At 37.3% G+C, this 27,706-nt stretch overlaps 1 protein-coding gene across 1 annotated transcript in view; it reads right to left on the reverse strand.

Annotated features, from left to right (window-relative positions):
- Positions 1 to 27,706, reverse strand: part of lama2 (laminin, alpha 2) — a 192,912-nt gene that overhangs the window by 124,195 nt on the left and 41,011 nt on the right. The window contains exons 4-14 of the mRNA XM_079255305.1: positions 24,459 to 24,510; positions 22,586 to 22,776; positions 16,772 to 16,951; positions 16,513 to 16,602; positions 14,678 to 14,795; positions 11,923 to 12,101; positions 11,225 to 11,324; positions 10,754 to 10,811; positions 10,071 to 10,173; positions 9,684 to 9,824; positions 4,292 to 4,456 (exon numbers count right to left, since the gene is read on the reverse strand). Coding sequence (XP_079111431.1) covers positions 4,292 to 4,456; positions 9,684 to 9,824; positions 10,071 to 10,173; positions 10,754 to 10,811; positions 11,225 to 11,324; positions 11,923 to 12,101; positions 14,678 to 14,795; positions 16,513 to 16,602; positions 16,772 to 16,951; positions 22,586 to 22,776; positions 24,459 to 24,510 — 1,377 coding nt within the window. The remainder of the gene's footprint in view (positions 1 to 4,291; positions 4,457 to 9,683; positions 9,825 to 10,070; positions 10,174 to 10,753; positions 10,812 to 11,224; positions 11,325 to 11,922; positions 12,102 to 14,677; positions 14,796 to 16,512; positions 16,603 to 16,771; positions 16,952 to 22,585; positions 22,777 to 24,458; positions 24,511 to 27,706) is intronic.

The raw sequence follows: 27,706 nt of genomic DNA on the forward strand, positions 1-27,706 counted from the left end.
GCTCGGCACAATGGAAGACAACCCTCCACACAGGTCTCATGGCTACATGGGTCAATCAGAAAGTTGGAAAAGATAGTTTTACCTCATTGGCTGATTTGTGTGGGTTGATAAATGGAACAAAAAAAAAACATTTCAGTTAACTTCTGTGCACAATATTTAATTGAATGAAGCTTTCATTAACAGTTGCATAGTGTGATAACATAAAAGAAGAAGTGCATTTGATGCACATTGAAGTGGTTTGTGCAGGACTTTGGTATGATTATTACTACTGGTGGCAGACAAAAGACTATTAAACTGTACCTCTGTATGCACATCTCATTCCCTCATGTCCTCTCTCTTCGAGCCAATCAAGTATTGTTCAGCACTGCTAAGGCTCACTTACTTTTAAAGGTCAGCTAAGGCAACTCATTACATATCAGAACTTGGAATAACAAGTTGGCATCTTTTAATTCAGTATGTTAAATGTAGATGCATCTTGGTGGCTAAAAATCACCTGAACATGTTAATGAGTCAGTAACAAGAACAAACATAGTATACAAACATAAAAGCCTTTAGCAAACACTGCCTTGATAAAGTCAAGTTTGCTGAGAAATTATATCTTGTGATTATGTCACTGTGCAGTGCATGTGTCGTGGTAGAAAATTGGACACACAAAGTGTGTGTGTGTGTGTCAAAGAGCAACAGCAGTGAGATAAAAATGCAGAAGAAAGAAGATTACAGATCCAGACCAAATATTTGGCAAAGTTTAAGTGAAAATTTAAACACACTTAACTTTGAAATGTCCATGTTTACTTCAAATTAAGGTTAAACCTCTCCCCCTCTTTAAAGTTAAGAGAGCCCAAATTTTGGTTCAGGCCAGTCTAAACATGGTTCTTATTTGAAAATAATGCTTTGGACTTTTGGACTATTAACATGAAGCTGGAGTGGGACTTTTTTTTTTCCCAAAACAAGATGGAAAAAAGTGTTTATTATGATGACTATCTAAAGTAACTCCATTTTCATATTATTGCTTTTTACCCCAAATTAAATAAGATGATAATAAGCCACATATTACTGTATCTAAAACTTTTCTTCAAACTTATGTTTAAACTCATGTCAAGTTTAAAGTGATTCATGTGATGCAAACAGGATGTATGTGTAAGTAAAACTGTTCAGACTGTTCCAGTTCAGACTACGATGGAGAATTTCAGACATGAAAAATTGATATTTCTATCTTTAACTTTATGTTTAGATATTAGGGAATCAGAGCTGTAAACATAACTGAGCTTATGATGGTAACATTAGATCTATTCAGGATATTATATTTGACAAAGTTCAAAGGTAAAGTATGATGTTGTATTTTGTTGGGGGAAATCGCCTTAGCAACGTTCTGACTGAAAGATGATTAAATTGTCTCTTGAGCTGCAGCTCTATCAAATTAGGCCAGGTTATTTCAGGACAACTTTGCATTTTCAATAATTTTCAGCAAAGTTACAAAGGGACAGTTTCTAAAGTATAAACAAAAATCCTTATTTTCTACTTAATTTTTGCACCTGTAGATTTCTTCCTTTGTTAGTGTTGTTTTGGCTTTATTTTCCTGGGTGAGAAATGGACTTAAATAGCAGTGGAAAACAGTGGAAAAGTTAGAGACTTAGGAAAAAATGTTTCATAAGCTGAGATGTGTGTTTGTCCATGAGTTTCAACACATTAGGTTTCTTTCATCATCTGTCAGCAACTGAGATTTAGCCTCTTTCCAAGTTCATTCATCATCCCTTTAACTCACAGTTTCAGTCTTCTAATACTCTACTGTTTTTTCCCACCATCTTTGACACTATTTTTCCCCCAAACGATGAGCATTTCTTGTCTGTAAAGCTTTTATCCATCTCGACTGTGACACCGTTTGTAAATCAGGATATAAGGCAGATATACAGAGGTAAGACTTTGACAGCTTTTGAAGGCTAGGATGAGGATGATGACAATTCTGCACTAAAAACATGTTTAGTTTTAGCATAAAAAATATGAAGAAAGTAAAAAAAGAAAAAAAATACCTGTGATTTCTTTTTTTTTATCTTGGTTAGGAAGTTTCTAAAACAATGGTACAATCAAACTATGCAGGGGAAATATGGAATTTGGAAAATCTTCTTTTCCATAAAAATAAAGTAGTTTGACCTGCTGGAATCAGCATTACGCTTTGAAAAGAACTTCTAAATAGACTTTGGGTCGAGTGTCATACCTTAAAACATGCACATAATTTCATTAAAATGAAGCCACACTTGTAAACTCATGAGGTTATTTTTGGCTCTTGACTCTGAATCCCCATAATCTCTTCAAAACTGCCAAATAAAGCAGAAACTCTGGATGAATATTTATTATCAAAGCAGATTTTAATGATGGTAATGGCCATTCTTGTGTGCGAGCAGCCGCTGGGCCATCAAGGGCAATAAAACACCCAATGAGCATCAATGAAACCTGCTTCTGGACCAATGAGCATCCTCGGAGCAGGGAACGGGCCAATGAGCATCAGTAGCATTAATGATGCGGGAGGTCATGCGAGCTGTGCCGAACATTATCACACACACATTTATGCTCTTATACATCCACTGCTCGCTTGTTATTACAAGTAGAGCCTGTCACTTCCAATGATACACGCTAACATGACAGAACCTTGTGTGTGTGAACATCAAGTCAAAGAGCATCTATCTCTGTAACTCGATCAAAGATTGAAGCAAAGAATCGCTTTTTCATACAGCATTCACACACTGCTTTTAGCAATCACACACACGCGCGCGCGCACACACACACACACACACACACACACACACACACACACACACACGCATACACACACAGTGGTAATTTGTTTGTTTCCCATGTTTGGAGGCATGCGGTTCTGCTCCGCTGTCCCTAATGCCTCCAAAACACATCATTATCTGACTTATATAGACCTAGGAGTCTGCATGAGTGTTACTGTGTGTGAGTATGTGTTTGGTGTGTGTGTGAGCGCTAAGAGAAAAACAGTTGATTATCGAGTGCAACAGGCGAAACACTGTTTACCCCAAGAGACACAAAGCAAGTGAGAGAGATAGAGAAAGAAGGAGACAAGAAAGCTAGGGGGAAGTGGAGGGAGATGATTTAGGAACAGGGAGGTGAAAAATGGCAGTCCTGGAGAGACAGAGTGAGAGTTAGAGGAGCGGACCGATGAAAAGAAGTGGGGATGGAGGGATGGTTGGAGGGAAGGGAGGGAGGGGTGGAGGTTCAGACAAAGTAGTGAGATGACAAGCCAGGCCTGCAGGGTGCAAAGTAATGAAATTCAGTGGTAGATTCCTCTAAGTCACGACATGCAGACAAACATCACAGTCAGTCTGTTGTTGTTGTAGTAGGGCAACAACTCGACTTCAGAAGCATGGACTGCAGCTATTTACCAGCTGGAGTGATAAAGTCTAATCATGGCCACAGAAATCCACGGTGCAGATTCAAACAGTCGACGTTAGCAGAAGCTGATACAGAGGAGAAGGGCTAGGAGTGAGGTGAACATCCCAGCAGGATATATTCTCACCAAACGTCCACCCAGGGGACATATTTTAGATCATACACTGAATGTGTTTTTGTATTCAGGCCTGCTCTAATGATGCAGAATCATGTAAGTAAATACACATGTGCCTTTTCCTGTTATCACACCAAAAAATGGGAAGATGGTGTGATTACAGTTGATTTAAATAAGTTAAAGGGGTTATGTTATGCACATTTCAGTCTAATTTGTTTTAACATGCAAGTCCCGAAGGGCAATAAATAATCAAGCATTTTTCACAAACCCCTTCACTTATTTTGTATTGATCCTCTCAGATCAGAGAAAGCTCCGCCCTATCTCCCGCCTGCGGGCTGCTTCTGATTGGTCAACTGCTAGGAGTAGTTATACTGAGCAGTGAAGGTGGCTTTCTTCACATAAACGTGCACAACCTAGAGAAGATAAACAATCACGAAGTCCCTCCCCCGGGACGTCACAAAAATTTCTAAGTAGAAAAAACTCTCTAAAACCAATCGTTCCAGTCACCCTGGAAACCGAACGTAACGAGTGTTGGAAAACTCAAACATACGTTTAGGTGATAAAAAAAAAACAGTGTCGCTCATATGTCTGAGGAGTATTCAACACTAACACTGTAAAAAGCTTAGAAAACTAGAAATAGCTTAGTAAAATCCCTTTAAGCTAGTTTAAGCCTGAGATGAAAAGTAGTTTTTCTTCTTCTGGGCCTGAAACCAATGGCTTCCCGATGGAAATGAAAAGTACATACTGCAGTTTGCAGCTGTAACTTACCTTGTTTCCCAAGTACAGTCCAGGTGCGTTCCAGTAGTAGGCAGAGCCAAGATCATTCAAAACATCCAAGTGTCTGACACTCAGATATGGAGGTGTCTGTCTGTGAATGGACCACACTTTCCCTCCTGTGTCTCCAACCAGGTGCCAGCCGGTCAGAGTAGTCTCCTAAAAACGCAGGAATTGTACATGAAAGGAAGAAGTGATTTTCCCTCAGCCCCATCATCAACATAAATGTTTCTGCTACAAATTGGTTGGTATAATTTAAGCAATTCTGTGAAAGGGCTTTGACCCAAATGCACCTTTTTTCCTCCTCCCAGTTTTCAGCAAGGGGTAAGCTTTCAATTTTACGTTTTTGCTTTCAGCATTTTTAACAGAAGTCATGCACTGAGAATTTGTCACAAATTTACTGTGGATTTACAACAATTCCCTCCTATCTTATTAAAACATAAAGACACTTAGTCATGCATCCATAACATATCATGAATTACAGCTAAGCTGAATCCACACACACCCTGAAACACAAACAACTGACTGGATTGTTTTATTGATCTAGTTTCACTTCCTCAGGCTGCATTTTATTGGACTTAATGTTTCGTCACATTTTCTACAAACAATTATTTTAATGAATAAATTTTAGCCATCTTATCAGTTTATAAATATTGTAAGTTTTCTGGTTCCCAACTTCCTTGCACTCTCTAAGGGGGGCATCAAAAATCCTCAGGGGTATTTAAGGTTTTCACTGCAGAGACTTTCAAAATTAAATTTCCAAATGTGCAATAATCAAACAACATTAAATGAATTATCAATAGTCTGTGTGAAGATGAAATGCATCCAACAGTGCTGCTGCACACACAATTATGCAGATTGTCATGGGAACAAAGAGTTGTTTGTTTGAGGGATGAGAAAAAAACAAATAAATCTTACAAGAGTAAATTTCAAACTAAGGGAACATACCTCACACATTCACTTTCTAAAAGAGACCAGCAACCAGGTACAAAGTCATGGATCAAACCATATCTACTTTGAGAAATATTTCTGTGCAAAAACTGCAACACGGATTTGGAAGAAAGTCAACCAGCCAGGTGTAACATTGTCCATGACAGATGAGATAAACTGTCCAGTAGCTCCATGTGTACATCTATAAGCATCGATTCACTCTGCACAGATTTGTGCCTCAATTAACTGTGGAGAAAATTAATTCTTACTGTTAAAGGATGTTAATGTCTACATTTCGAAGGAATGATTAGTGCTGGATCTCTACATTTACAGCCTTGAGGATATAACAAATCAGCCATGATGTTTAGCCTGTCACAGAGACGTGGTGTTAGGATTCGCCTGCAGGACTCATGGTAGCAAAGATGGAAGATGACCTAAGACAGTTCAGTCGAACAAAAACACACTGCAAGTGTGGGAACATTTGAAACTGGAATATAAAGACCGAAACAGACTGGAACAACTGACGACTAATGAGACACACAATGAACTGACCAGAGACCAAGAAAACCCGGGAACTTCAACACTGTGGGGCATTCATTACAAACAAGAAGCAGCTGTGAACACTGTACAGAAAGCTGGAGCAGGAAGCAAAGTCAACAAGTGAATAAACTACAAAACAAAACTAAAATACTCAAAATGACAAGATTAGACACACAACTGATGATTCAGAGTGATATAAACATTTCCCAGAACTCTGTATGCAAAGGTTTAGGACTGGCAAAGGATGCAGTTATAACCAGCTTTGTACAAACACTTTTTATAAAACAAAGCCCCCATCAGGCTGTTGAAAACATCAGGTGTGAGATCTCCAGAGGCTTGCAGGGGCCATTAGTGCTTCTATGAAAAGGAAAGTGTAATAAATTGAAGTATAGATGTGTGGCAGATTTCCAGTTTTAAAAAAAAGGTTATGCAATGTGCACTACAATGTGTAATGCTGTTACCTTTATGTGTTATTATTAAATGCTATTTTCTTTTAATTTTATATTAAAGGGAATTAACAGGAAAAAAATAAATTCTATTTTCAATGTACCTCATATTGTAAACAGAATCTCAAAAGAAGCATAAAAACCCTCATGTTCATGAATAAGTAAAATACACAAAATCATGTAAGAGCCTTGCAGAATACAAAACTTTTCAGGTGCTTTTTAAATCTACTGTCTGTGGCACTCTCAGATGCCACAAATCACAAACCTCGAGCTATTCAACGGTCATAACGTGGCATCACATATACACTAAGATGTTAAGTAGACTATGATTCAATATGAATCCTCATCCAGATGTCTGTGCTTCCGTCGATCTTTCTTCTTTCTTACACCGAAGACATGGATTTAACACAATATCTGTGAATGAACATATGAAGAGTTTCAAACAGCGCTGAACCTCACGTTTGAAATCTATTTCCTTGCTGTCAGATCAGCTGCATGTGACTGGAAACCTACTGAGGTGAGTCATACTGAATGTGGACAAGCTTTACAATCTCTCACAGTTAATGGTGTGATAGTTGTGATTTGTTGCTCCCACAATTGTAAACAGCATACTGAATGTTCAAACAGGTTCATTCACCTGTCAAACAGAAAAATCTAGAGATTTTCTTTGTGCACTTGTTGAGTTCAGTGTCTCAATGTGGATGTGATTGATTGCTACACGCTGAGGCAAATTCATTTCAAAGCTCCTCAAAACATTCAGCTTTTTACCTTTTAAAGCCCTTTAAAGCACTAATAAAATGTTAATATATAAAAAAGTTAATTCTATTAATTACATTTATGTTCATATTCCTAATGTTTGTCAGTGTGTGTGTGTGTGTGTGTGTGTGTGTGTGTGTGTGTGTGTGTGTGTGTGTGTGTGTGCATTTTTTAAGTTAACTTTTCATCTAACTTATATGTTAATGTCAAGACACCTTTAACAGTTATGTCCATCTGTCATATGTCAACCAGGAAGTCTTGAAACTGACACTCCAGAAGAATTGCGTGTGTGTGTGTGTGTGTGTGTGTGTGTGTGTGTGTGTGTGTGTGTAAAGCAGACACACACACGCACACGCGAGCTGGTGCAATTAATCTAACCTTGGTTTCCCCTTTTGAGCACACTCACATGAACGCTATCTGTGTCTAAATCAGAGCTGTCAGCCTCTTCTCTCCCCTCCTCTCCCACCTCACCTGTCAGTCAAAAACTGTTTTCCTCTTTCTTCCTCTCTCTTCTCTCTCTCACCTCTTGTCTTGCTACTCCCTTCTTTTTAGTCCTCTCTTCTCCTCTCAAATCATTGCACTTCATTTTTTGCTACGTTTCTTGCCTCCCACCTCCACGCTATGCTCCTAAAGGGTGCATGTTCTATAAAAAAAGAAGCATCTTTGTAAAAATTGATATATCACTAATAAATATATACGTCTGTTTGCTGGGCTGCAAATCTTTAGGGTTAATTTCACATTCCCTTGTACTTAGTTTAAGTTTTCATGTTTGTTTTTATGTTAAATTGGTGCATAAGAACAGTTTTTCTGTCGTCTAAAAAACGTCTTTAGGCTGTCAGTGATGCAAGTGTTTTTTAATGACTATGAATCAAATGTTAGCTTCAGCACACTTAGCCTACTCCTGTAAAAAGGTTTGAAGGCTTGGCCTTACCAGCCAGTGCAGTATTTGTTCTTAATGACACAATGAGTCATCAGGTTTATCAAAACTATTGATGGAAAACTATCTGACAACTATCTGATTCCACACCCTGCATATAAATAACGTGTTAGGATGAAAATCCAAAATAATGAAGGAGAAACTCTGAAGACAAACATGGCTGAGAAAATGCAGGAAGGATTTCTCCGACCCGGCTTGGTTTATTTGTCTCCTCCCGCTAAACAGCCGAGAAAGAGAAAATCGTTGGTGGAAAGAACTACAAACTAGAAAAGCACTCGGAGAGCGCAAACCAAAGGCCTTTAAAAAGTTCTTGGATCCAAACGGTGATCTGGATCACCACCAAAATTAAATTAGTTCTTCCTTTTCACATGTCCAACAACTCCTGAAAATTTAATTAAATCCATCCTTAACTTTTTGAGGTATCTTGAACACAAACAGAGAAACAGATAAACACCGGTAAAAACATAACATCCATGGCGGAGGTAAGGAAAAAAGAAAAGGAGCCAAGACAGGGTGCTACTTTTACATCTTGCTAGCTCCCCAACATTACCTACCCAGCTTTAAGGTAGAGAGACTGTCCTTGACATACATGGAGGGAGATCTAACAATTAACAAGTTTATACAATATCATACTTCTAGGGTTTATGACAGCAACTGCATGTGAAGAGTAAAAAACAAACTTATTTTAGCAACAACAATAATCCACCTTGTAACCCTAACCACATGACAAAGGCTAAAACCAACCATGACATAATGGTTTTGCTGTCAAATATGTTTATATGCAAGCTGAGAGTAGCAATGCCTAAGTTTGAACTTTAATACCATTATCTTAATAACACTCTGTTTTCAAACTAAAAGTTCATTATTAATAATTTTCTCCAATAATTGATCATTGTTTTGTCAAGAGGACCACTTGCTGGTTGTAACATTTTAGACTTTGTTTTCTCCAAAATGAAAGATGACTAAGGCAAGCTTGACAAAGACTGACAGGCACCCATCTTCAGTAAAAATGGTCACAATTTGTAAGAACTGTGAGCATTAAGATAAAGCATTTGCTATTCTGTTTGCTTCCTAGCAATGAGTTTCCATGGCAAACCCTTATCTTGAGATAACAAGATTGTTAACTCGTCATCTCAAAACAATCACATTGAAAATGTTTAAGGTTGGCCACGCTTGGCTTTCATAGTATTTATATAAAACATTAGCAACCTGTAGCATTCTGAGGTAATGTCACTGGGAAGTGAAAACAGGTTTTTGTAAAGTGTGAGTGTATGTTGCCTCACAAAACACAGAAACCTGTCCACAACTGTTTTGTTTTCCTTGTTTACTTGTCTCATATCAACAAAACTATGTTCTGCCTGCTTTGCAGAGCAGATAACAATTAAAAGAAATACATAAATAAGGATGTTCCGCCACCAGTGCGATGACAAGATAGATTCTTCTGCTTTGAAAGTTTAGGCAATGTGTATACTCAAATGTAAAACTGTCAAGGCCATCTAACGCCAACAGTAACATCATGCTGTGAATACTCTCCCATGTGGGCATATCTGAAAGTGCAGCGTTCTTTTAGAAATATAGCTTTTAAGATAGTTTTTTATGTCAGTAGGACAAAAAGAAAAAAAAAATGAGCACACAATTTTTGGAAGCTTGCATCAGTGAGCTGATACAGGATCAGCTTATGATACATAAGCTTTTCCTGTAACATAAAGATGTTATATGTTAAAGATGAATGTTTAACAAGACAATATCATAACTAATTGAGTGTGAGAACTCCTACATTCTGATAGGTCCATGTGGATGCAGAGCACTGACTGGCAACGCCCATGCAGGAGCACTTTTCGCAGCCACGTCGATTGTCTCGTTGCAGATTGTAGAATCCAAGTTTACAACGATCACAGTTCTCTCTCTCAACATTTTCCTGCATGTAAGACGGATTAAAAAAGACAAAGAAAGAGAATGCAGAGCGTTTATGAGCTTCCATCAAACTGACGTTATGAGCACAAGGCATGTTATTGCAGTGTTAATGTGCTGAAAATAATGATGACAAGGCTAGAAAGGTTAACGCAAAGTACTTGTCATTATGTGTGTGCACACAAGTGCTAGTTTGTGTGTGTGTGTGTGTGTGTGTGTGTGTGTGTGTGTGTGTCTGCATGGATGTCTGTACCTTGCATATACAGGGTGTTACACATGGGTCAGTGTTTGTGCTTCCTTCCACACTGCAGTTACAGCGCTGACAGGATGGGTAGCCCTTATAACCAACAGCACACCTGCAGAAAAAGTAGATTAATTATCACAATTTTCATTAAAATAAAATAAAATAAAAAAAATAAATGAACAAACATGACAGTTCAGGTCTCATTGGAACCATCATGTCTGTATTGATTAAAGCGAATATAACAGAGATTCTCTATACTGCTGCACATCACTAGTGATGATTTTAGAATTCAGTCAACATGATTATCACACATTGGGTTTTAATCTGTCAAAGATTAGGGCGTGTAATACATTATATATGTATAAAAACACCTGCAACTCCAAGTCAAAGAAACAAATGCACCACATCTCACATATGTTCCATGTTTTGTTTTTCGTAATTGATAATATATACAGCCATGAAAGTCCCATTGAGACGTGAGATCTTTTCTTCCAGGGAATCCTGGTCAGTCTTTCACTGACTTCTGTACCTGGTGTTGGCTCCCAGTGTGATAATATCACCAAAGAGCTTAATGGAAACTTTCTGACAATTTCAAAACACTAATTGGAGCGGACAACAGCTGAAAGGTTCTGCTCACCTGTCACTATGTGTCTGTCTCTTTCAGTATATGCGTGTGTATGTCTGTCTCTCACCTGTCACATCGCAGACCCCCGAAACCCTCCTTACACCAGCATGACCCTGCTGGCTGGCCTGTCAATCACAGGTGCACACACATACAGAGTGTGTGAGTAAAAGAAAATGAGAATATCTTTTGAGGTAGCTGCATCTAAAATAGCTCCACTTTCTTCATATGAAAACAACAAAAATAGACGAAGGAATAAATTTGCCTCATGATATAAATAGTTTAGCTCTGTTAAAGACATTTTCCTCAACAGAAGCTTACTGCTGAACCTTAGCATCCCAAATCCCAGTGGAAATCAAGCTGGACTGAATCAATGCAATGTTAGAAATAATACTTGCAATTTAACAACAGAAATGTATGTTCTCCAAATGTCTAGGAGTGTGCCTACTGAGCAGCTAACATATCTATACCTCCTGTAATGAAAGAGCAACAATGACGACAAAAGGAAAAAATAAAAGGATAAAAAAAAAGATGTGCATACTGGGAGTAGCTTGACTTGAATCTGTGACACAGATTTGGCTGACAGAACCCTGTGGGTCACACGAGCAAGGGATACAGGGGTCCTCTTCATCAGCACTCACCTGGGCAGATGTAGGATTTGCATTCTTTAATGTATTTCAAGTAAAATATTCCTGTACACTAAAACAAAGTAACTTCAGTGAACATAAAAAAATAGATATATGCCATGTTTTTGCATATTTATATTAGTTATTTTCAGCATCGAACAATTATTTTCCATTTTTATAGATTGGGCTGACTTCTTCTGTATTCATATAAAACTAAATCTGGTATGAACTAGTATTTTACATCTTATGTGTGTCTCATTAAAATAATTAGAGCAGTTTAAACTGAAACAGACTGATTTGAATAAACCTCTACAGGTCAAATGTGATCGACTCGCACAATTGCAACCCCACCACAGTAAATAGGCTCCGGTGCATTACCATGAGTCAACATAGAACATAAAGTATTAAGAATAATGGTTTAAAAAGACATACAGTTGTGTAGAAATGTTTCCAGTGTCGTTTTATCTGGTCACTGAAGAGGTTATGTACAGCTATTTAAAAAAATGAACCATTTAAGAAAACTAAATGTATTTGTGTCAGGCAAGCATATTTCTGTCTAGTGAATAAAATATGCACCTTCATTGATTTTTTTTGTACTGTATATCTGACATACCCCTGTAGGTCTATAGTATCCAGAAAAGCAGCTCTGACAGTTGATTCCAGCTGTGTTGTCACGGCAGCCGATACAGACTCCACCTCCTTTGTATTGACCATGGACATCAAGGCTGAGTGATAGGTCAGCAACTGTTTGATTAAAGTAGCACTCCTCTGCCTTTCCATGACAGTTGCACTCTGAAAACACACACACACACACACACACACACACACACACACACACACACAGCAAAGTTAGCGAGCTTAAGTTCTGTATTAAACAGGATCTGTGGGGTCTCACCTACTCTGTCAATCTACTATACAGTATTATATACAGCCAGGGGGACACTTCTCTAATCCTTTTATTTTTTATGCTCAGAAGAAGTTGAGAAAAACATCCTCTTCTGCTCTTTAGACAGCTCTGTAAGGTTGAGTGTGTGTTATCTCAAGGGTTCCAGAGAGGGGGGTGAAAAAATAAAGTAAACACTCTTCCTCTTCACTCAGCTTGCCCTTGCCATTTTTATGCAGTTTGCTGTATTTATAAAGTGGTCCTGAATTCATAAGTTAGATAAAAGCTTTATCATTTAGAAATCCCATACAAAACCTGCACTCCAACTTTTAGACACAGAAAAGTCTCAGACTAGTTGCAGCTTCAGACCACAGGGACAAAGATTTCATCGCTCATATGCCCTGAAAAGTCTCCGGATGATCCAAAATGCTGCAGCGAGGGTTCTGATGAGGACTAGCAGGAGAGATCATATTTCACCAGTTTTAGCCTCTCTACACTGGCTCCCTGTTAAATCCAGGATAAAGTTTAAAATTCTTCTCCTCACATATAAAGCTCTCCATGACCAAGCTCCATTGTACATAAAAGATCTCATAGTTCCATATCTTCTAAATAGAGAACTTCGCTCTCAGACTGCAGGTTTACTGGTGGTTCCCAGAGTCTCAAAGAGTACTATGGGAGGAAGGGCCTTTAGCTATAAGGCTCCTCTCTTCTGGAACCAGCTCCCACCATGGGTTCGGGAGGCAGACTCCCTCCACACCTTTAAGATAGAGCTGAAAACCTTTATTTATCATGATTCTTATAGTTAGGATATGAGCATCTCCTGAGCTGGAGTCTGCATGTACAAGACCCAACCTTCCAGGTTATGCTCTTATCATTGCTCTTATAGTTATGGGTAGTCTAGCCAACCATTACTTATGAAGCAATGGAGACGTCACCTGATGCACTGAGAAGTACCTCGCTCCATTTCTTTAAAGTATTTAATGTATTTTTTTTCTTTCTTCCACAGGTCTTCCTGAATAAGTGCAGCTGTACATGTTGATCTGTCCTTCCTGTCGTCTCCACCCCAACCAGTCGAGGCAGATGGCTGCCCTCCCTGAGCCGGGTTCTGCCGGAGGTTTCTTCCTGTTAAAAGGGAGTTTTTTCCTTTCCATTGCCGCCTCGTAAATGCTCAGGATGGGGGATTTGATCGAAGTCATGATTTGATGCAATGAGTTGGTTTCAATTATAGGTTATATATGAATTGGCTTGAAATGGTGTGTATGTAAAGTTCCCTGTGACAACATTGTTGTGAAGTGGTGCTATACAAATAAAACTTAATTGAATTGAATCATGTTGAGAGATCCACACATTATCTTCTGGATCCGATACCAATAATTTTCTGGGTACAGAATAGATTCACATAACTGCCAACTTGTTTTGATCCATGCAAGCTGAAATGCGTGATGTTGAAAAGTTTTGGTCCCCATTAAGTCACAGTACAATTGGAGCAAGTTATGAGCTGGCACAGATGGACCCTCTACCCACTGCTCTGAATGAACATGCCACACAGTTTGGGCTTGATGGAAGTCTCACATCCGCTTTGGTCATCAAGACAATCCCATACCAAGTACTGCTGTTGTCCTTCACACAGGACACAACCTACTGTCACTGTTGTTAGCCTGATATCAAAGGTAAAGTTCAGCCTCTGAATCCAATAGAAATTTGGAGATCAAATAAAATCAAACTGTATTTAGAAAGCAGATATAGGTATCTGCAACACTGCAGCCTTAGAAACAGCATGTATATGTTCGAGTTTGTAGATGTGTGTGAAAAAGAGTTGGACTGAGATGATTCTGTGAATTTAATTAAAACAGTCAAGATGGCACAAAATTTCAGTGAAGGTTTTAAATATATTTGATTTGGTGGTGACATTTTTTAATGAACTAATAATTTCATTCTGGTCCTTCTGAGAATAGACTGAATCTTTCGCAGCTACTCCAACTGTTGTGCTAACAGTTCAACATCATTCATTTTAGTCATGTTGTGTCAGTGTCAAGGCAGCAAGAGTCATTCATCAGGCTTCTGTTACTTCAGAGCCTTTAAGAAGGTGCACTCTGTGTGAAATAAAATGATTACATATTGTAACCTCAGTTTTATGATGCAGCCTCTAACCTCATCTCTTTACTGCTACATGGTTGATCAAGGTTAATGGATGCAAAGGTGACTTTTGATGGCTTTATACAATACCACAGACTGATTCAGACTGTACAAAGCATACTTAGCTGCTGTAGAATTCTGTAGATTACATTCAGCCAACCAGTTAGGACTGTATTTTCAATGGTTACATGACATGCATTGGGGGTATATATTTAACAACAATACAAATGTGAATCTATAGGACTGTACAAACTATGATCAAAAAATTTTCACATTTCATTTCGGAGATGAGATGATGCAAGCTTACAAGAAGAAGAATGTTATTTAAGTATGCAGTTTTTTTTCTTACTTTCACAAACATGTCGTGTGAGGAAAGTCCCTGCCATCCACGGCTGCTGGTGGTATCCCGGGCAACAGTGATCACAGCTCTCCCCACATGTGTTGTGTTCACATTCACAGCTAAACTTCTACAAACACACAAACATAAAGAACACAACTCGTTCTTTATTTTTATTTTTTTAAAGATCTTCCACTTACACAGATGTGTCCTGTGTTTGAATATACAGATCTACTTATAACTGGAAGCCAACTGGAGAGTGTTAAACATAGTAACAATCTGACTAATGAACAGATTTGTGACGTACTTTACTCACTTGGTCGCTACAGTCTGTTGCAACGCTGGTAATGGAAAATAACTTAATGTCCAGCTTTAACTTGACTCTAATTTATATCAATTACTCATGCAATTAGGAGACTTCATCCTTAACTGCACACTGGTTGGATCAAAGAAGAAGTGAGGCAGGTCATTTTAACTTAGGGAAAATATTCTCATATAAAAGGACAACAGCTTTTTAGACCCAATTTATTATCTATATGAGAAGATGAGAATTTACTTTTTTTAATGACGTATGTTTGATCCGTGGGATGAACAAACACACCCACACTGTAGGAATGGGTGAGAGACATTATTTTTACCCAACTTTGTTTTTTTTGTTTTTACATACAATAATACAGACAACAGAACTTTAATCTTATTGTGATGAACTGACTGAAGCAGGCAGATTGAGAATATGTTTACCGAATCACCTATTATAATCTTAAAGTAAAAAAACAAAAAAATCCAGTTACTAATAAATGAATAGGGGATCAAACTTCTTTCTCTGCCACCAAGAATATTTCAATAATTCTAGAAAAGGAAGAGCTCCAAATGGCAAATTAGCAATATGTGCATGTACAGCACAGAAAATAAAGAAAAACATGTTTATCTTTAATTCAGTTCCAACCAGACTGTCAGACAATACTTGCACCGTTTTTATCCTGGGAGAGAAAGAAATTCAAAACCAAACGCACATAATAAAAGCCAAATAAGAAAGATATTTGCCAACTTCAAGGTTCAGTAATTCAATTCAAAACTTTCAATAAATTGGTTGATGGGTTAGGGTGCCAGATTTAACTGATAGGGGAGTAATATAGGAGCAACACAGGAGCCAAGTTTGGATTTGTTGGCACCTGTGAATTTATCTCTTTCATGTGATACACGGACGACTTGAGCTTCAGGCTGCCTTTGTGCTGAGACACATCTGTGCAATTGTTCTGGTCGCCACCTTTTATGCTTTCTGAACTTTGGCCCTGCTAAGTTGGTTGTTTACTAGTGTTAAAGAAAAATGTGGTGATATCATTTGATGTGGGAAAATTAACAGGACTTAATTTGCATCTGCCATCAGTGAAAAGCCTCACATGGTACAGCCTTTACAAATAGAAAGGAGAGTAGAAACGGTAATTAACTAGAGCTCTTTACACACCACTGACTTCCCAAATTTCAATGACATCACAGAGCGACCAGACATCAGTGCCACATCTTAAGATTATTTGAGCCTCAGGACATGTAAAGCACATGGCTGTGTGTGTGTGTGTGTGTGTATATATTTGTGTGTGTGTGGTCAGAAGGGAGGAACAAAGCAGAAAGAGAACTAGAAATATCAGATGTCTGGTATCAAAAACGCCTCTATTTGAAGCGACACAGGAGACCTGCCTCATTGTGTCACCTGTGTCCCCTGCAGACAAGCAGACACACAAACAAAGTCTGATATGAGGTGATGGATAAAAGGGTGCTCTTTGATAGCAGTGTGAAGAATCTTGAAAGCTCCAGGTGGACCTAAAGAAACCTGGAGTGAAGTATTTTACCTTTGTAGCTGCGTTGAGTGGACAAGCTTTGGCATGACCGTAACAGATACACATTCCTCCAACTGAGATGTCTTTAATAGAGTAGTAGTACTGACAAAAGAGGAAGGGTGAGAAAAACATGAGTAATACAATAATTACTGATTTAAAACTATCTGTATTTGTATCTTATACAAGTTGATTTACATCTGTAAAGGAAAACAAGGATAACACTACAAGTTTAAACTGTTTGATAATCATAAATATGTCTGCTCAGCCCTACCCGTCTTGTCACGATGGGATCAACATCTTTGGGGTCATTGAGTGTCAGCGTCATGAGGTCAGCGTTCAACGTTCTGATTCGCTGGAACACCAATCTAATATAGCGGGTGGAGGTGAAGTTCAGCAGGGCTGGGGAGGGGTCGTCTGCACTGGGTCGACCATTGATCAGAGACGTGTGAATCTAGGAACAAGAGGACAGTAAAAAAAAAAAAAAAAAGTGTCAAACCACCATGTCAGGAAGGTTAAGAATCCCTCACTACTTTGAGATGTGTGCTACCAACTGTTTGGATCAGGTGGCCTTTCATTGTAACTTTTCAGCAAAACAAGAGCACATGATCAAACTTGATTTTATATCGCAACTTCCAAAAGATACTTAAAATATAATTAACTAAAATGAACTAGATGGTTAAAAGTTAATATTGGAGTGTAGTTGAATGAAAGTAGGCAGTTTTATGATGCCAGAAGCTGGCTGTAAATTGAAAACATGAAACTGTGCATTGATACTACTACAAATGAAGTATTAGATAATGACTGACACTAAAAGAATGGAGGCAAAGATCATACAACCCTTACAAGGAAAGGCATCTTGAAACTGACTTTATTCAATCAAAGTGCTGCAAAGGGTTGTGATATGACAAGTGAACTAGAATAAAAAAAGCTTTTGCTCTTGTAGGATTTCTTCGAAAAGGATTTATTAGATTCCACTGTTATTGCCGACAACAATCAATAATGGTTAAACCCATTCGCCCACTTCTCAGGTATTACATAACATCCACTAATGTACTACACACCTGTTTCAGAAAACCCACAACAACCTCGACATGTGCCATGGCATATTTACAGCACAATGATTGTCATACTTACAAAATGTAGCTAATATTTATCATATACATATAGTACCGGTCAGTTAGGAAACATTAGATTTAATGGAAAAGTGTGTCCAAAATTTCACTGGTACTGTATATATTAGGGCTGTGACGATATGCTTTAGTGCAGATTTGATTAAATTCCAATTTTTTGGGTGCCGATTCCATTTAAATTGTGATTTTCATGATTATTCGATATTGAGGATCTTTGTAGACAAAAAACAAAAAAAATGTATAAAACTTTATTTGCTAGTCATTTTTCTTCATTTGAATTAGAAAAAAACAACACAGTAGCCAGGCCATCACTCTGCTGCTATAACGCCCAAGAAAACAAATAAAAAGATCAATGAAAACAATAAAAATTACAAAACATTTTATAACCAATCATTTTAATTTAAGAAATCTTTAACAAAATAAAACAATTTTGAAATTGTAAAGCAAATATATATATATATATATATATATATATATATATATATATATATTATAGTTTAAAGATGCATTACACAACTTTTGACCTTAAAGCTCTGTGTCCCTGGCTTATTTGATGACACAGTGACATCTATATCATGTGCATTTCTAGAGCCGCTGCTACCCAACGGTGAGAAAATCCACAATGCAACTTTTACATCCGGTACATGACGTGAAGTTTTTCTTCATCACATCTCCAATACAACAACATTGTACAACAACTCCAATACAATACAACATCTTTGCAACATTTTTGCCCCTTTTAAAACAAAATCACCTGATTCAGTAATCTTCAGAGCTATTGTACAGACAAATTATTCCGTTTGATATATTTGACTAACTCCTTTCTAGAACGAACAACTTTTCTAAAAACAAAAAAAACAAAACAAAAAAAAAAAAAAAAAAAAAAAAAAAAAAAGGAAACAGGAACTACAGGAAAAACTGTGAGGAAGTTTCCTGTATCACCAGAACCCTGGGCTCGCAGCATCAATGAGTCCTACGCTGTTACCACAGCAACTCATGCAGGTTGTATTAAAGATGTCTGATGATCTCATCAATTCTGCCTTACAATGCATATGGAAAGCCGTCCAGGTGAAATGTGAGTGAGAAATCTTATTTGCCTCAAGTTTGAAGAACTCACAGTCTAAGATTACTCCAGCATTGGCTTAATTTATCATCACTGAATCTATTTAATATGTATGAAATCTAAAAATAACTAAACTAATATACTAATAAATTATACAACAAATATATATATATATATATATATATATATATATATATATATATATATATATATATATATATTTTTTATTTTTTTTTTTTTTTTTTTATTAACCAGGAAGTTCTTAATCACTGACCTCACTTCAAATCACATACTGTGTAAGTGCGCATGGTTGCTCTAACATACGTGATTTCAACTAACAGCAACATAGTTTACTGTACGTCTATGTTTAATCCTTTAACCATCAGGGCTCCAATCTGTTCAATGCTTCATATTTCCTTCTACTACACATGACCTGGCGGTCCGTCATGTGCCTGCTGATCCGTCAGTAGCATTAAAATCTGCTATCAATTCAATGCTACTGCATCAATGAAAAGTATCAATACTTTTCTGATAAAACAATAATATATATTAACTGTGTCTGTTGATTATCCACAAGGGCTGTGAGAGACCTCTCTTCTAGGGACCTTAAAACACGTGTAAAAAAACCCCAAAAAAAAACTACATCTTTGCACAAGACTGTGTCATCATCTTTGGGTTAAAAAAAAAAAAAAAAAAAAAAAGTCATGATTGATAAATGGCCAAAAAATTAACTACCATGTCATTATATTGTCCGAAACAATATTGGAAACAAATAAAACAGGGACATGAAGAAGATGGATTTGTCATTTGGGATAAAATGAAACTCAAACCTCACATTGTTCCAGCACTGACCTACTTTTGAAGCAAATACGAAGCAGAAGATATTTTGTAAATAACACACGTCACGAATATTCATCAAGCAGCCACATAATAAGCGGTCTGAGGACTGCATCCTGTCTAAATGTCCATCTGTCTGTCTCACTAATGTGGCCAAAAGTAACATTTGGCATCTGTAAAAAACAAAATGTCTCACAGAGAAGTGCCTGGGTGTGCTTGTGTGTGTGTGTCAAGGGGGAACACTTGATGGGTGTAAGCTGCACACTTGGAAGTAAGGAAGGAGATGGTTGTGTATGTGTGCGCGCTTCCGTGTGTGCAAAGAGTGGTGGGGTGACATTGCGAATGTGTGTGCGATGCTGTGACACATCGCCTACGACTCATTATGGTTTCACTGTGATCAGACGGCTAGGGAGCTGTCAAACACACACACACAGATTCAGACACCTCCGTCGTTACTTGCAGCTCTTGACATCTCCCAGCTCGCACCCCCTCTAGCGCTCCCCCGCAGGACACAAGCACATGCAGTACAAACACACTGCACGCATGCATGCACACACCAGCACCCATGTAAATGCACGCACACACACACACACACACACACTCAGAGGCATCGACAATTAAAGTCATGTGTGGGAGAAGAAAGGTGTACTTTCTGCATTTGTGTTCATGTTTGTATATGTGTTCTGCAGTCCTCTCTCTCTTCATTAATGCTGGTTATAGCAGCCTTGCTCTGCTGTTTGCACTGCATGCAATCACACTGATGATCAGAGCAACTCAACAGCAAACAGTGTGTGCACACACTGTTTGCTGTGAGTTTGTGCTTAAAAACATAAAATATGATTCTTAAATGAATAAAACAAATATTTTATATAACAGTAGTGTACATTTGGTCATCACCTGACCACCACTTGTCTGCACAGCCACCAATCATTCATCATTCCTGCTAATTGGCCACCAGTCCATCAGATCTTACACATCTCAGAGCTGTGGAGCTGTAGCCTTTGTCCTGCGAGCCTACTTAAGATGTTCGGTCTGCGTTAGATTTTTTTTCGACCCCCGCTTGTTTGCTCCCTGCAGACAATGCTTTATAGTAACTGTGGGGATGCAGCAATTCAAACACAGATCAATTAAACAGCCTCTTCTGAAAAGTGTGAAATGTTTATTCTAAAAACCAAAAAAGGAAGAATTTACAAGTAATCTGAACATTATGGGTTTTATTTTTTGGTTAAATATGAAAAAAATGTTCAGAATTAAACTTATTTCAATTTCTTTTGAATTAGACACGACCAACATACTTGGAGGGGGGGCATGTTTACCACTGTGTTGCATCACCTTGTCTTTTAACAACAGCCTGTAAGCACTTGGGAACCAAGACCAACTGGTGCAGCTTGAAAACAGAAATGTTTCCATGTTTGCTTGATACTGGATGCTCAACAGATCAGAACCTCTTTTCATTGAAACTGCTCTCATATTGCAGCAAAGATTTTCTTTTTTTGTCCTTAAAGACGCAAGTGGATGAAAGAACATGTGCATCTGGTGCCACATGTGGACTAATGCAGCTCAGGAAAGTTCTGCAATCCGACAAACTGTGATTCAACATGGTGAATATGGCATTCACCGTTTTCACCAATTATTCTTCTGTTTGGCTTTAGCGTCATCCGACCACAGCACGATGTTCTCCACTTCACACAGTGAGAAACATGCCACCACTCCATGTTGTTTTAGTTCAGATCTAGAGAAGGAAGAGTCCTTTCTGGTTATTGTGCATGTTAATGTTGCTGATTCAGCAAACGTTTAACTAGAAAAGCAGCCTATGTTATAGCTCTAAGCTCATTTACTTTGTATACACTATTAGATTCCTACATTAACTGATAATGAATCCCTGTTCTGGATCATATTATCAAGAATTTTGCTGGAATCCAGATCAATCTGTGGTATCTTGTAAAACCTGTTGGGAACGTCTGTATTTTTATCAAGCACTTTTATTGTGGAGTGACATGCATATACACTGAATCTAGCCCTATCAGAATCAGAATCATTTTTATTTGTCACGGAGCCATCATCCCAGATCAATGAAATAATTCCTGTACAACCTGTGCAAGAGTAGACAAAACAAAATACATATGACAAACAAGATCTGGCAGATTGAGGCAGCAGCCACAGAGTGGCACACCTTTCTGTGTGCATGACGACAAAAAGATTAAATGAGGGAGGATGGGTGGGTAGTAAATAAAAAAAAATAGGTGTCTCTGTCCTTTGTCTGTAAGCACATGTTCAGACAATCACAACATAAGATAACAGGAACACATGGGGGGGGGAGGGGCATAGCAAAGCGAGACCAAGTGGCAGATACACTGTGTGTGTTGGGGGGGGGTGTACGAAGGAGGTTTTGCAATGATAACCCCCCCACCCCTTTTTTTTTTTTTTTTTTTTTTTAAATGTAATCAAAGCTAGACCAAGACCCACTTTCACAAAAAGTCACAAAAATCCATCCAGTAGTTTTTTACGTTAAGTTGCTTAAACGCCGGCATAAACATTCTTGGCGGAGGTACTAACAGTTGTATAAATGAATCTTCAATGCAGCAAAGTCCAGTGCAGAATGCGACTTATTATTAATGCAAATTCTCCTGTAAGCCCAAAGGACATTGCTACTTTAACAAGTCACACAGGAACAGACATCTCTGCATTCTCTGAACCTTGCAGTGACATTATGAGACATATGATGAAATCTCAAACTTCTACAAATATTTTTTTCCACTATTTGCTACGAAATCTTTCACATGTTGGTGAACCTATTCTTATATTCATTTCCACAGTAACTTGGGGATGTTGCCTTGGTATTGAGTCACATCACCTGCACAACTAGCTGAAAATAGTTTAACACAAAAAAGTAATTATAAAATAAAGAGAATATCCCTTTTTGTTACACAAAAAAGGTCATATTTGTCCTCTGTCCACACCTTTGGCCACCTAGTGTTGGCCAGGCCACACTAACAGCAGCTCTTGTCCACTTTCCAAGTAAACACACCATGTGTGTAAAAACATAAAGCATTACCTCTCCATTCTCCAGTGGGTGAATCTTTGAATAAAATGATGTGCAGATCACTTCATCATCCCTGGTGTAGGATGGAGGTCCTGTTCGTGGATTTATGTTGAATCTCGTCAGGCACTCCGTGTCTGTGATGGCGTAGTACTGCCAGGGTTCAAAAGTCACGCCATCTATCGAGCGCTCCAAGATCCAATTACCTGATGACAAAATATTAATGATGCATCATATATGTGATGTGGAGATGAAAATAGATCAATAGAAAAGATGATGGGTCTCCAAGCCACTGTTTAGGTCACACTGATTAATATACATAGAAAACAGACCATTTCATACCGTTGGGGAAAAAGGAGCGGACAATGATCCACCAGTTCTTACACTAATAACATGCAAACACAAGGAATAGTACTCAATGCAAAAAGTGGATTTTTAAGGGTCATTGTTCAGAGGGATCATGAACAGAAAAAAAAAAAAAAAAAAAAACTGAAGCTATACTTATTTTATTTTACTCTATTTATTAGAAAAAAGGAATTTAGTGAATTAACCAATTAAAAAACCATGACTGTTTTAAACATTAATTAAAAAAATGGCTCCAAAGCTGTTAATAAAACAGAGTACAACTGTTCTTTACATATCTACTGGCATAAGCTTCTTTTGCTTTTTAAGCTACGTAAAAAAAGTAAACTGACAATAATTAAAAGTTTTCTTTTTAATTAACCGCATTGTTCAAACTATGACCCATCACACAACATTTTTATTTGTGGAATGAAATATGATTAAACATGTTCCAAGGTGCTGTGATTAACTTTAATTTGTCAATACTTTTTTTAAATAATGACACCTCTCACAGAAATACATCTAACATTCTGTTTTTGGTTCATTTATTTATTTTGCTGTTCATTCTTTAAACATTATTTCTAAGCAGTTCTTTGAATATTTATCCTTTTATTCTGTTAATAAATATGAACTTTATAACAACATGAACTGGTACACTATCTGCTAAGTTTGTAAGGTTTTTACACATACTATATTATTGCAATGCCTGTAAATTAAAATGCAATGGTTTAAACTGTTGAGATTTGTATGAAGAAGCTGGAAAAGGTCCTGATTCTGGTACAACTGGCCAGATCACAGGTCCAACACAATGGTATTTTAATTTTTCTTGGCCATCAGACTAAATTCTGTCAAAGAAATGGTGAATGGTGTTGATCAGGGTGACAATAAAATATTAATTAGACTGAAAAAGAAATGAAAAGCAAAAAAAAAAAAAAAGAAAAAAGAAAAACAATTCTGTGCTTTTAAAAAAAAATAAATAAATAAAAAAATTACACAAAGAAAAAAGTCCAATTATCAAAATTCACACCCTTTCACTACTGGATGCTTTTTTTTTTCTTTACTATTATTACTGAAGAATGTATGTTACTTGATAGTCTGTTTTCTTGCTTTTATTCTCAAGAGCTACTGTGTTTGTATGTCGCTATTTACCTGACCAACCTTAAGATGAACAAAGATGATCACATATCTTCTTTTTTTAAGTTCTTTAATTAAAGGTTCCATAAAGGCTCCTGACATTAATTTAGCAAAACTGTTGATGTTCTGAAGTATTACTTTTATTATATGTGCAGTGACTTTGTTAAAGACTTAAGTGAAAATACTAATCATTTAATGGAGTTTTAATCTTTCAATATATTGGAGATTCTCTGTGGGGGATCACTTGCTATTAAAGCTGTAATTACTGGACTTAACAAGAAAAAGATAGAAAATGTGTAAAACCTGTACTCTAATCACATTCTCTATTTCTTTTATACGGTAAAAACAGCCATGTTTCATAAACTAAAAGAGCATGTGGCTGTCTAAACAGAGAATAAAGCAGAATGTATACCTGGACGGGGCGAGTTTGCAGCCTTTATGATCACATAGGCAATTTGGAAAATCTGGAAAATACAGAGAGGAGAAATATGTAAGAAACAGAAATTTACTTTTATATTGTCTTTGAAAGCTGTATCCTTACCAACAGGTTTCACCTTATATTTGCAGAACATAATAAGCACCACAACTAGTTTACAGTATATTAAAATCAATGCTGGAAAACATAGCATTCAACATCCGAGCACATATTTAGGCTATTTTGTTTTTGTGTAAATGTAAATATCATATTTGTTGCTGCAGGAAAACACTACATCATTTACAATCCCAGTGACTGAGAAAGAAATTTATCATCTGTTAAACTACAAAATGTGAGAAGCATATATTTAATTATTTAAAATGGAAAACATCCAATATTGCCATGGTTTTCAATAGAAGTATAAAGGTAGAAATAAAGATGGACAGCCATGAGACACTCCGATAGAAGGACAAGTAGAGAGACATAGATGCAAAGATTACATGTAGGTCAAATGTGGACCCCCCCCATCTGTTTTCTCTCCATGCGCACATCCCTCTTTCTTCTCATGATGTGGGAAGCGGTGTCACATTGCAGCAATTAGAATGAGGAGAAAGTTACCAAGTGTGTGTGTGTGTGTGTGTTTGTGCAACTGTGTGAGAAAGTGTCTTTAGGGTAACCTTATAGCAGTCATTCAAACCCATACAAAGAGTCACTGTTACCAGTATTCATGCTGAGAACAGTGGTGTGTGTATGTGTGTGTATGTGTGTGAGGTTTCAACACTGGCTTTTAAAACAGTGACAACTCTGGGACAGTCAGGCACCTCCATCAGCTAAACATAGATTAACACTGGTTACTAAGGTATGTGTATGTGTGTGTAGGTTGCAGTGATTCATTATGTTATAATCAGACGTGGATGAAAAGAGACTTTTTGGGAGTTGAGGGGAATTAAATCTAAAATCAACACACCAATAACTATCCTATGAGGTATCACACAGCTAGAGAATAAAAGGATTTTTATTAGTGATGCGACATGTCAGGTAGTCAGGTTTAAGTTTGGATTATATGTGTGTAAATTTTAGTTGGCAAGATTCTTTTCACACAGATGTTTAAAGATGTTTACAGATGTTCTTTTATGCGTTTTCTTGTTTTGACACTATGAGAACTAAAAACTCAAAGCAGCAGTGTGTCTGCAAGTTTCATCAGGGTTTGTCTCAGACCATGTTGCTTCCACTTACAATGGAGCAAACAAAATGCTTCAACAGATGAAAAAGAATCTAAAGAAGAAGAAAGAAGATGAGATTGCTCAGAATAATCTTTTTAAGTCCACTATCTTGGTTGTTACGCTTACATAAGAAATTATACTTCAAGGCTAACTGTGAAAGATTTCTCAGTCTCTCAACATTTTGAATCATCAAAAGCTAAATCAATGACAAATTTTCACGTCTTTACACAAGAATTTCAAATGTTTCTTTGTGCTTAACAAGAAGAATGCATATCATTTTGACTAAGGTTTAAAGTAACAGGGAGAAATAACTAGAAAAACACTGAGCGCAGACCACCAAGCAGCTCATTTCTACCCATTTTGGGATTCCCACCTTATGTTGTAGTCCTAAATTCATATTATATGTACACACCATTAGCTTCCTAGATACATTGTCAATGAATCCACAGTTTTTTAGATATATTGTGATGTTTTTGCAAGTTCATATCTTAATTTGTTTTCTTGCAGTGATGAAAATTCCAAAGATCCTTTGTATTTTTCTCTTTTGGATCAAGGTATCCAGAATTTATCTGCTGGGAACTTCTCATATATAAATTGGCCAAGCATCTTGACCATTTATTGTGGAGTTTTATCCAGTTATACTAAAAATGGCAATGATCTCACAATCATACAGAATCCTTTAAAAAAAAAAAAAAAAAAAAAAAAAAAAAAAACACTCCAAAAATATCATGGAACATAAGTTGGTCCAAGACCCATTCTCAGAAAAAAAAAAGCATGAAAATCCATCCAGTAGTTGCTAACAGACAGATGCTGGCAAAAACATACCCACCACCACCGAACGCGAATGCTATCAGCTTGTTTAAGTCATCATCAGCCTACCAATTACTGTCAATATACTTTAAAAATAAGATCTTTTGACAGACTACATGCAAAAATGTTGCTTAAAAGAAGAAGTGTGAACAGATGATGAAAGTATCAATTATTTTTCTTCTCCCTTTTAAAAGCCGTTTTAATCGCAAAAGATAACACATACTGTAGCTGATCTCCAGGCTCGAGACAAGCTGTGAGAATTTAAACTATTCAAGTTGAAGAGAAATTATGGAGCAATTCACCCTTAACACACACCCCTACCTGGAGTCTGTCTACCATCACTGAAACTCAAAACTATACAAATTAATGTTCATTTTTATATAGTTCAGTATTCTGATGCTTTCATCTAACATTCTTTTTAACAAATGGTCATAATGCACCAGAAAATGACTTTCCGTGAATTTAGTGACACATAAAAGCCAAATTAGCACTTACACTGTTTATTATTGGTTCAAATCAGTCAATTTAAGCTTTGTGTCAGTATGTTTGTTGCCTATGATTCAACAGACTGAGGGATCCATTTTGTTTCAGCGCGCTTTGGACGCAGCTACAGTGGTTTCATAGAACAGCTGGTGTTTACAGGTCATCCACATGGAAACGCGTTAAAATTTTCTCTGGCTCAATAAACTGCAATCAAATACTATTTCCAGAGCGCACATTCTAACACAATTATTTCACAAGAGAACAAAAAAGACTGACCGAATCAAAACAAAGACCAAAAAGCATAAAACTGCTTTAGGATTCAGACATAAACACACATAATCATTCAGTCCCACAGCTGAGCGTGGCATCAGGGTAATAGAACCGGTATGCAGACTCGTTAAAGTTTACTGTCACTTCAAATGAAAACATGTTAACATCTCACTGGACTAATAAAGTAGCTGTTGGCCAAGTTGTCTAGAATGTGAATCACCCAAATCCTTTCCCACTTCCACACTAAATGCAGGCAAACAAGCAGCGGATATTCAGTGGAGTCATCTAGCTGCAAGACCTGTTCCACTGAGCTGCCAGTAAAAAGCTGCTTGGGGAGACATTTTGAATGCAGCTGCATTTTGATTGATCATATCATGACAGTTTTGCAGCAAACACATTGGAAGCATTCACAGTCAACCAGTAAAGATGAATAACTACTGTTTTTCATACAGGCCTAAA

Source organism: Telmatherina bonti, assembly GCF_933228915.1.
Source record: "Telmatherina bonti genome assembly, chromosome: 16".
NCBI classification, from domain to species: Eukaryota; Metazoa; Chordata; class Actinopteri; order Atheriniformes; family Telmatherinidae; genus Telmatherina; species Telmatherina bonti.